The sequence below is a fragment of the Sarcophilus harrisii genome, chromosome 3 (genome assembly GCF_902635505.1).
Source record: "Sarcophilus harrisii chromosome 3, mSarHar1.11, whole genome shotgun sequence".
NCBI lineage: Eukaryota > Metazoa > Chordata > Mammalia > Dasyuromorphia > Dasyuridae > Sarcophilus > Sarcophilus harrisii.
The window spans coordinates 380,238,354-380,250,179 of NC_045428.1; the positions used below are offsets into that span (position 1 = coordinate 380,238,354).

Here is an 11,826-nt window from a genome sequence, read left to right on the forward strand (position 1 = left end):
CTTAGCCTTCAAACATATTTCCTCTGATTGCTACTCTGATACTCACAGTATCCTATTTTGAGGATCAATTTTTCAAGTGCCCATTAATCAGCAGACATTTTCTTTGTAAAAATCATACAATAAGTGTGATTTCTATTATTCTGGGAGTAAGTGAATGACTGTATGTCACAGAGTCACTGATTATATTTGGAATCAAGTTAGTGTCAATTCAAGAAGATCTAAAAAGCATATTTAGCAAATACCACCTTGCATTTTCTCTCATCTCTGTGTCTTTCTGCTGACTATTCCCCATGCTTGGAATGCTTTTACTCCTTTCACTGCTTCCTGGCTTTCCTGACTTCCATCAAAATTTGATTTAACACCCACCTTATCTTCTTCTTCTTACTTGCCTCATCTTACCACCTTCTCCTGTGAGATTACCTTCCATCTCTCTAGGATATATCTATATATAATTCTTTGCATATTGTGTCCTCCATTAAAATATGGACTCTGTGAGGACAGAGATCATATTTTGCCTTTCTTTGTATCCCTAGTGTCTGGAAAATAGTAAGCTCATAATCAATTTTGTTAGTTGATAAATTCTTAAACTTAAAACAATTATAAAATGTTTGCCAGGCAATAATATATTTTATTTTTCAGATGTTTGAATTTCCTTGGGGAAAATGCTTTACTAACAAGAGTTAGGGTAAACATAATCTGGAGCCTTTTTTATAATGTTAACCCACTCATGACCCATCTCTTCTTCATATTCTAGAGACGTAATGGAAATGTGGGCAAGACTGTCTTTGAATACAGAACACAGAATGTGGCACGTTTACCCATTGTGGATCTTGCTCCTGTGGATATTGGCAGTACAGACCAAGAATTTGGCATTGAAATTGGATCTGTTTGTTTTGTGTAAAGCAAGACAAGGTCAATAAACAAACACCACCATCATCAACCATGACCACACCATCCTTATCAAGAACTTAGACTGATTGAAGTTGATCCTGAGACTCTTGAAATAATAGCTGATATTTCATCAGCACTGTATATACAATTCTTCCTAAATGCCTGGCCTCCTTCAGAATATTTATTTTACTTACAAACCTCCAGTTTTAAGTGATTTTAGACAACTTTGAGTGCAGCAGTCCGATTTAAAAAGTACCAGCCAATGACCACCTTAGGAAAAAAGAAATCAACTTTGAAACCAATAGGTCTCAGTTTTTGTTTAGTTTTTATTTCCATGTATTGTACATGTTGCATACTACTTCTGAGCAAGCTATTCTTCCTGATAGCTAGCTTAAAAATTTGGATATATAAAATTAGGATGAAATGTTTTGTTTTGGTTTTTTTTTTTTTTTTTTGCTTGACTGCCAACTTAAATAACAGAAAAGTAGAGCACTTTTGTGACCTCTCATTCCCAGTATATAAAATACAGTTACGTAACCTTTGGACCCTTAGAAATGAAGAACATGTTTCTCTAAAGGTATTGATATATCAAATAATCTTGGATGATATTCTTTTAAAGAAGCTATTAAAAAGTCATATTCATTTCTCATTACCTTCACTAAATTGTTTAATTAGCCTTTTTCCATGTCCTTGATGTCATCAAAGTCAAATAAATTGAGCATCCTAAATTTTAATGAAGTGTTAAAATGTGAATATGTAGTTCAACATGTCTTTTTTACACACTTGAACTTCAAAAGTCCTTAGTCTTTTCCTGGCACACATGACTAAATCTCACTAATGTGGATGATGTTACTTGTGTGCATCTGAGGAAGAATGTCTTTGTACTTTCCTGTTTAAGAAGCCATTGGATTCCACATAACAGAATAAACAAACACATGTGACATTTATTTCCAGCCTCAATATGTTGGGACTGATTCATTCATACTCTTAACAGACTGACATATGAAAAAAAAAAGACAGTTTGGAAACTTGAAGTTGTGAATATGACTCTTTAGTCAATAGCAGGATGTATACAATTGGTAATTCTGGCCTTTCAATTGTGAGACAGTGACCCAACATTTCTTAGTATGACCTACCTCATCTCTAGAAGCTGGGATGGATTGAATATTCTTAGGTTTTCTTTTGTTTGTTTTTTTAGTTAATAAAAGGTGCTATGCTTCTGTTATTATTCCAAGAATGGAGATAGGCAGGGCAAAAACATTTTTTTAAAAAAAGTGATGGTGCTAAATTTCCTTCTGTAAAGCTTTTACAAATAAAAATGATTCTCACCAAATAACATTCTGAAAGAGTCTAGATGTTAGACTTCCCATATCTGAAAGAGCAGAATTAAAATGCACTTTCACTGTTGGTCTGTCACATAGTTTATGGTCTTGTAATACCTGTGTGTTTAATTTGATGAGAACATGCAGGTAGCCACTGCTTCAAGGATTTAATTTCTGTTTCTTTTCTACATTTGTTTGCTTCGATTTCTTTCCTTTTTATTTGTTCTTTTAAAAGTAAACAGCTGGGACCATCCCAAAGAACAAGTCATGCACAGAGCTTTAGTCATGTATCTCTGCAAAGCATTTAATTAAATATTCGCTTCTTGTCATGTCAATGGCTTCTGTTTTGTGGAATTTGTCTAACATTTCAGTTCACAACAAGGAAAAGGATTATGGTGTAATTTATATGTTTATTTTTAATTATTTCCTTTTTTGTACAAAAAAAAAGCAAACAACAAAAAAGCATTCCACTTAATTTTATACATTGAATTATAAACAAAATTTTAAGGCATGGTCTTTTTTTAAGCAACACTTATGAAGGGAGGGTGAGACCAGTTATCACTGTCTATGCTCTTTAAAATGCCAGAATGATATAATTAAGATGAGAGAAAGATAATTTTTATTCATGACTGAATAAAATGTGATGATAAAAATGTATGTCTCATCTCACAATGTATTAAGCACTGTATTATGAAAATAGGGTATTGAAGTGGGTTTTTTTTAGGACTTTCTTTTGCACTAGTTAATATAAAATATATTCTAAAACATTCAATTCACAAAATGATCATTACTTGAGATGAGCATATTATACTTGCATATAAACATCATAATGTGTGTGTGTGTGTGTGTGTGTGTGTGTGTGTGTGTGTGTGTATGAACTAGAGAAAAAATATTTCTACAGGCCAACAGGGCCATAATTCAATTCAGGACTCAACAGCTTTAACAACTTGACTAAGAATATACTGTGGCAAGTACCATCAACCTAGAAAAATAAGCAATTGATACCTATTAGATAAGAATTGCTTTTACTATGCTATCAAAAATTGATGGCGCACATACTATTGTACAAGGTCACCTTTGGCACTGGCCATTAACCTTTATTCATTTACTACTACTTCATCTATTTAGGGATTCTTTCTCATAACCTATAGCTATTTACAGTTTGTTATATTTGATAATATACAGAGATAGCAAATTTAAAACATACCTTTTTAAAAAAGTACAGGTAGGTAGATGACAATGACAGTTTCATTATTCAGTTATGATTAACTCAGTTGAACAGTATTTTAAAGTTCCTCAAGTCTTATTTTTTTATAACATCTCTCCCTCTCCCCTTTCCCCAATTGTCTCCCCCCTTTTTCCTTTCTAACTTCCTTTGTTTCTCCCTGTTTTTCTCCTCTCTCTTTCCCTCTGTCTCTCTTTCCTTTTTGTTGTTTTTCTTCTCTGTTGTTTATTCTTGCTTGCTTTCTTCCTTTCTTTTTCCTTCTCTCTTTTTCTTCCTTCCTTCTTTCCCTCTCTTCTTCCTCCTTCCCCCCTCCCTCCTTTTATTCTTTCCTTCCTTTCTCTTTCCTCTCTTCCTTCCTCTCTTACTCATCCCTCCCTCCCTTCCTTCCTTCCTTCCTTCCTTCCTTCCTTCCTTCCTTCCTTCCTTCCTTCCTTCCTTCCTTCCTTCCTTCTTTCCTCCCTTCCTTCATTCATTCCTTCTTTTCTTCTTTCTTTCCTCCCTTGCTTTAAAAAAAAAGAAGAAATACAGGAAAAGAGGTTGAGAGAGAAGACAAAAGTAAGTAATTTGCTCTCTTCTATCCTTTTTTACATCCTTTTATTCTTCCTTCTCTTCATGATTTTTATAGGTAGAGCATTAGGATTATGAAGTAACTCAAATATGTCATTTGAGAGTCTTTTGAAGAAGCTAGGGCTGTTTAAGCTGGAGAAGGCTAGGAGAGGGGCATGCTAGTAAATGTTTAACAGCTGGCTCCTTGAAAATGAAAATTCATATGAATTACATATTTCTAAAATTAATCTGTATTTTAACATTTTCTACTTCACTCTCTTAGGTCTAAACAAGAAAAAATTATAACATTTACTGATTTCTGAATATTCATATCAAAATTTTAACAATTAGTTTTGTGAACTGGTTCCAGCACAGCCCTGATCAAAGGCAATACAAATGTTAAAAAATTAAATATTTTTTCATAGCTCTAGATAGGAGAAATAAGGATAGGGAGGATCAAGACAAAGAAATATTTTCTATTAAATTAGAGTTGTCCAAAAATGGAATGGATTGTTCATGCTCAATATTTGAAGTATTCAAGTAGAGTCTGAGTCACCACACCTTGGGTATTCTTGGATGTAGGCAGAAGAAAGAACTTAAAAAACCAGAAAGATGATCAGTTAAATGGCACAGTGGATAAAGTACCAGCCTTGGACTCAGTAGGAACTAACTTCAAATCTGGCTTCAGACATTTACTAACCGTGTGATTCTGAACAAGTCATTTAACCACAATTTCCCTACCAAATAAGGAAATCAGAAAATTAAAATAGATGATGACCAAGATTCATTTTATCTCTAAGATACTATGTTTCTAATTATTTCTTGTCACCATTAGTTCCACATGGCCTCTTAACTAAGTCTAGCTAAATACAAACTTTAGCACATACAAACCTCATATTTAAAATTCACAGACTTGCATATTACAAAACGATCTATAATGCATTTAGAGAAAGGGAAATTTGTAAAGATATTCAGAAAATATCTGTGTTTTTGAAGGAATTGTGTATATATGTGTGTGTGTGTGATTATATGTATGTATATAGATGCATACATATTCTAAAATATCATTTCTGTATCTGATTTTACATTGTATGACAGAGCAACACAATTGTCTGGAAGCTGAGGTTCTATTCTGAGTTTCCATGAATTAAATGGTCCACATAATTATGGAAAGGACAAAGCATTATTCAATAATAGTTCCTGAAGACCCTATATTCTTCTTTAAAGAAAAGCTATGAAATAATTTTTAGTCAAGGAATACTTTCAAGATTAATTGAGGAGTTTTTTTTAAATTTTATTTTTATTATATCATTCTTTTAAGAATGAAATTGAAGAGGTAAGCATCATCTGGATTAATAATTTATTCAGATTCTACTGTGCATGAAGTTTTATGTAAGGTTGTGGGTCTTGTGATAACACAAACAGATAAGGATTCTTCAACAAAATGAATACTACCACCTAGATTCTGAATCTACTATTTTTAAGACCTTTAATAATTTACTTGACCTCTATGGCCTTGGTATGGTTTACATTACAAAGTAATAGAATTGGACTGGATGATGTCTGAGTTCCCTTATAGGACCAAATTCTAGGTTACTAAGACGCCCTTATGAAGCTTTAAATTTGGAATAAAGTGTCAAACAACAAAAAAAAAAGAAATTCAGGTCACTAATCCACACATATTGAATTAGTTTTAAACTAGGATGTTATTTATGTTGTATACTATTTTTATTTATTTTGTTAAATATTTCCCAATTACCTTTTAATCTGTTTCAGGTCTTGCTGAGAAGTTTGGTGATGCATGTGTGTGACATTGCTGGTATAGAAAAATATATAAAATAATTAAAAAGATTAGACTCATTTTGCATGGCCCAGGAGGTAGAGTCAAATAATTAGAAGTCCCAAGGATGTGTATTTGTGGGAGCTAAAAAAAAAAGAATAGAAGTCAAATAAGATGTTGGAAAAGTTGATAAAATAAAGCTGGGCATAAGGAAGAACTTAATAATCAGAAATATCCAAAGTAGAATAGACTTTTTTTAGAAGATAAGAAGTTCCTCATCTAATAGAGATTTTGATAAGAGACATGATTAATTGTCACATTAATAGAGAGGTGGATTGCTTCAGTTATATGGGTTGGGTTAAGTGCCTTCTATATTACTTTTCATCTGAGAGGCAGTGACTCCAAGAAAAAAATAAAATGTATGATGAGAAAGTACAATAAGAGAGGAATAAAGGACTTAATGAGTTTAGTGGATAGAGACAATTTCTAAGTGTGGGGATCAGGAAAGATTTTCTGGAAGACAAAATTTGAACTGGACATTGATAAGTAAATAGGAGTTGGAAAGATAGATTTGGTAAGGTAAAGTATTCTAGATGAAGACTATAGCAAAACCAAAGGATATAAAGATAGGGCACAATGGCACAAGTCTGTAGTCTCTGCTACTGGGAGCCTAAGGCTGCTAGATCAATTAAGCTTAAGGATTCTGAACTTCAGTAAAGGATAATAATCAAGGACCTGTACAATCTTGGACCAATGGAGTGAACCTTTAGGAGTAGAAGGTCATGAGGCTATTTAAGGAGAGTGAACTGGCTCAGGTTAGGAATGACTCATGTCAAATCTTCTGAGAATATTGACTGGGTGTTCCTTTTCTACTTGGCTATTGCAATTCCTGCCTATGTGAGATGAAAAGCTATTGTCAACACACACACACACACACACACACACACACACACACTCTCTCTCTCTCTCTCTCTCTCTCTCTCTCTCTCTCTCTCTCTCTCTCTCATACAGAAGGAGCCAGGAAATGATAGGTTATGTTTGAAGGGCATTGTTCATATAGTGTAGAGTCATATCATGGAAGATATTAAATTTCCAGCAAATAAATGTAATCTTTACTATAAGGTAACATGGAACCACTGAAGATTTTAGACCAATGGGCTACACAATTAGAAATATGCTATTAGAAGATTATTGTAGCAGTTGCATTTAGAATGAATTAGAATGATTAGATAGTAGCAGGACATTTAGTATCCTATTGCCCTAATCTAGGCAAAAGACAATAATTATCTAAAGCACCAAACTGATTATATGTATTTGGGAAATGTTTAAGAAAATAAATAAAAAACATAAGATAAGAGATAAATTGTCCAAGTCAATTTCAGGTCTACAGGGATGTTTCTATTTGTTTGACCATACTGCTCTAAGACCTGGTAGTAGCCAAGATAACATAAAAGAACATTTATTTGAGGTATCTTTAGAAAATGTAACTGACAGGGCTTGATAAATTAGCAGATGTGAAGCATATGCTAACTATGAATTTATTAGGGAAAAATAATTCAGAATGAATAATGAAAGATATTGATGGAAAGTTAGAGAGGATGAAATAGAAGTTGCTTTAATATATGGTAAAAGTTGAATTTAATTGAAAAGATGTTTGTACTGAAATGTAAAAAATGTTAAAAGGCATTTTAAAACAATTGCATTGGCATTCAATATTGTTTGTAATAAATGCATTTTTAAAACAGAGACTGAGAATGAGGTATATATGGAGGCTGAAGATAAGCCTAACATGTTCAAGCTGATTAATAATAGTGAGGCAATCAGAAATCAGAGAAGTCGGAAGAATTTGAAGGCCTCTGGAGGAAGGTCCTGGGTCCATAGTGGATCATATTAAGTTTGAAATTTCAGGTTGCCATTTAGATAGGGAAGTTTAGCATAGAGAAATCTGAATCTGGAACTTTTCTACACAGAGATGATAGCTAAATTTGTAATTGTAAGAAAGTGCAAGGTTATGTGGACCTTCAAATATCAACATTAAACTGAAGGGCAGAAAGTGGTACAGTGCATTAGGAAATGGGCCTGGAGACAGGAAGAACTGAGTTCAAATCTGGCTTCAGCTACTTACTAGCTATATGATTCTGGCCAAGTCACTTGACCCTGTTTGCCTCAGTTTCTTCACCTGTAAAATGAGCTGGAGAAGGAAATGATAAATCACTTTAGAATCTTTGCCAAGAAAATCCCAAATGGGATCACAAAAAACTGAACATTACTGAAATGACTAAATAACAACAAAACTGAAGGGAGTGAATCCAGAGTGAGAAAATGATTTAAAATACAGTTCTTGAAGAAAGACAACTTTTAGGGACTGAATTATCTTTTTATTTTTTTAATTAAAGCCTTTTATTTTCAAAACATATGGATAGACAATCTTTCAACATTGATCCTTTGTAAAATCTTGTGTTCCGATTTCCCTCCTTTTCCCCCTCCTCCAGATGGCAAGTAATCCAATATATGCTAAACATCATAAAAATTTATGTTAAATCCAATATTTGCATACATATTTATACAATTATCTTGCTGTACAAGAAAATTCATATCAAAAAGGAAAAAATTAAGAAAGAAAATAAAATGCAAGCAAACAACAGCAAAAAGAGTTAAAATGCTAATGCTATGATCCACATTCAGTTCTCACAGTCCTCTCTTTGGGTGTAGGTGGCTCTCTTCACCATAAGATCTTTGGAACTGGCCTGAATCATTTCATTTTATATATAAACGCTAAGGGTACCAGACTAAGGCCTTTTAATTTTGTTCTAGAAGAAATAGAGACTTAATTAGGGTGTTTAAAAAAAGAAGTGATATTTTAGTTCTATACCTTATGAATGGTAGCTGAAGAAAATGGGTCTTTTTGCCTTGATATAAAGCCCTAATTGCCCTCCCCCCCTTTTTTTTTTTGCAATTTTCACCTATTGTTGCTGGTTTTGCCTTCTGAACCCAAAAAGAATGTTTATTTCCTTCTGCATATGACTGTTTTCATGGACTTGAAGATGCCAATCATGCCCATTCTGAATTTCCATTTCAATAACCTAAACATAATTAGTTCCTTGAATTTATCCTTATAAGATACATGGAGTCAAGTCCCTTATACTACCCTAATTAGCCTTCTCTGGAAACTCTTTAGTTTACTAAATAATGTCCTTCTTAAACTATGGTACCTATAACTGAATACTGTACTTCAGATGACTATGATAAAGACAGAAGAAGGATTATAGTGAAATTCTCACCTCCCTGTTCTTGGAAGGTATACATCTTTTAATACAGCCCATTAACTTTTTTCCTGCCATATTATACTGACTTTTCAGTTAATTATAATCCTCAGATCTTTTTCAGACAACAGCTAAATATTCATGTCTTCAATGTAGAAAATGGAATGTGTATGGACTGGGCAACTTATTTGTATAAAATAGAGGATGGTCCAAAGATGACATTAAACTATTTTGGGTAGCAATCTGGAATTATGCCCAGAAAGTTATTAAATACCTATATCCTCTGACCCAGCAATACCCCTACTAGCACTGTTTCCTATGATGATTAAGGAAAAAGGAAAAGATCCTATTCAAGGGTCCTCAAACTTTTAAAATAAAGGGCCAGTTCACCGTCCCTCAGACTGTTGGAGGGCCAGACTATAGTAAAAACAAAAACTTTGTTTTGCGGGCCTTTAAATAAAGAAACTTCATAACCCAGGGTAAGAGGGATAAACGTCCTCAGCTGCCGCATCTTGGCCTGCGGATTGTAGTTTGAGAACCCCTGCGTGAGTTTTAAAATACTTATAGCAGCTTTCTTTGTGGTAGCAAAGGTAGGGATGCCTATCAATTAGGGAATGGCCGAACAATGTGATATTTGATTGTCATAAAATATTACTGTGCTATAAAAATGATAAACTCAATGAACTTAGAAATAAATAGATAGACACACATGAAATAATGAAGAATGAATTAAGCAAAATCGAGAGAACATTGTATAGAGTAATAACAAAATTGTTTTAAGAGCAACTTTGAGTAACTATGATAAGATTTTGACTATCATAAATATTCAAATTATCATAAAAATTCAAATTAATACAAAGAATAAGTAAATGAAGTTATTACCTGCAACCAGAGAAAGAATTGATAAATAGAATTATGGATGTATGGGGATGGTTTATTCACACATATACATGTAATTTTTGTGTTTAGCCTTCTCTAGGGTCAAGGAGAAGGAAGAAAAAGGAAAAAATAATGTAATAACTATTATATGTTTAAAAGGAATAGCAATTTGTACATAATAGATTTACAGTTTCATGTACAATCATTTATTATCCATTTTATTACATTATGGAAATGCTTGATTGATTTCTTAAGATTAGAATAAAATAAATAAAATTAAAACAAAATAGACATTTCCTTCTGGGAGTGATACAGATATTTATCAGGTTAATGATGCAGAACAATAGTTTGGGTGAGATTAGGACAAAATATAGAGATTTGATAGGCATATGCATAAAGATGGAACTTAAATGAAATCACTAAGGGAGAGAGTATGAATAAAAAAGAGAAGCTACGCCAGAAAAAAAACAAAGTCTGAGGCATGTCTTGATAAAGGGACAAAAGAAAGATGGATAATGATTCAGAAAAGGACACTGAGAACTAACTACCAGACATATAGAAAGAAACTCATGAGAGAGTAGTATCAAAGAAACAAAGACTTTAGAAAGTAGTTAAGAAATCAGTAGTATCAAAAGCAGCAGATAGGAATTCAGAAAAGACCCAGATTTAACAACTAAAATTATTGGCAACCTTAGATCCAGCTCTTTTAGTAAAGTTGTATGAATAGAGGCCCTATTGCAAGTGAGCAGCAAGTAGATGGTGAGGAAGCAGAGTCAAATATAATAGACTATATCAAACTATGATGTAGTTCCATGGGTCTTCTAATAAATGGTCAGGCATATTAAGAGAGATGCTATTGCACTGAGCCAACATTCTCTGTCAAATGCTTTCTCCTGACTGCCCCTTCTCCAACAGAATATCTCTTTACTCAATCAGTAAAAGCCTCTATATGGTCATAAGACTTGGAATGGAGTGAAACCTTGGACTTGGAAACAGGAATTTCTAGAGGTGACCTAAGTGATATGATTGGGATAGCAATACCTGGTTCGAAATAAACATGTAACAAATTTTCAATGGCCATTCTTGTTGGCAAAAGATAGATTTATTTAGGGGAAAGGGTAACAGACAAAATGAAGTATACAGTAGATACTAGGAATAGTAAATATGAAATAGAGTGGGAAGAGCAGATAGGCTAAGGAGAGTTAGCCATAGTAAGGAGAAAGGTGCCATTAGTGGAAAGATACTATGAGGAAGAGAGCACTTCATAATGGGCTTAATCCAGAAGAGAATTTAGCAAACATCTTCATCATAAGCAGATCTTTTATATGGAAACAATAGTCTTGGGGGATTTTTATTTGAAAGACATGAACTCAAGAGGGAAGGGTCAGGAGCCAGACATGGCATATGTGGTCTCAGATCTTCCAAAAAGACATATTAATCAATACCTCAAAAGGTTGTTTGAAGATGTGCAGAGGTTGGGATATGGACAATGGGGTTTGCCATAATTCCTTCTTAGATAGTTTGGGAATTATTTGATAATAGAATTATCTGATAATAATTTCTACCCTGGTCAGGAAGAAGCTAAGTCACATCATTAAGACTACTTTTTTCTTGTCCCACGACTAACCTGGAATAGACAAAAAAGATGTAAGAAAGATTAGTACTATGCTAAATCTGAATAAGGATCTGGCCTTGAGTCTCTATTTTGGTTTTATTATGGTAGAATCTTAGTCATCTATTTCAAGCCAATTTGATTCATATTGTTACTATCTACATTGCTCATGTGAAGGGGTTGGATAAAGCACCCATTGTCCCATTAAAGGTGTTTACTGTATATAGTGAAATAGCAAACCTCAAATTGTATATTTGCAAATAGACTCTTCTGGTTAAGTGTTACTGATATTTTAATCATTTGAACAT

At 33.3% G+C, this 11,826-nt stretch overlaps 1 protein-coding gene across 1 annotated transcript in view; it reads left to right on the forward strand.

The window, feature by feature from the left end:
• Positions 1 to 2,866, forward strand: part of COL5A2 (collagen type V alpha 2 chain) — a 196,333-nt gene extending 193,467 nt beyond the window's left edge. The window contains exon 54 of the mRNA XM_023499330.2: positions 755 to 2,866. Within this exon, the coding sequence (XP_023355098.1) occupies positions 755 to 901 (147 nt within the window). The 3' untranslated portion in view covers positions 902 to 2,866. The remainder of the gene's footprint in view (positions 1 to 754) is intronic.
• The last annotated feature ends 8,960 nt before the right edge of the window (positions 2,867 to 11,826 follow it).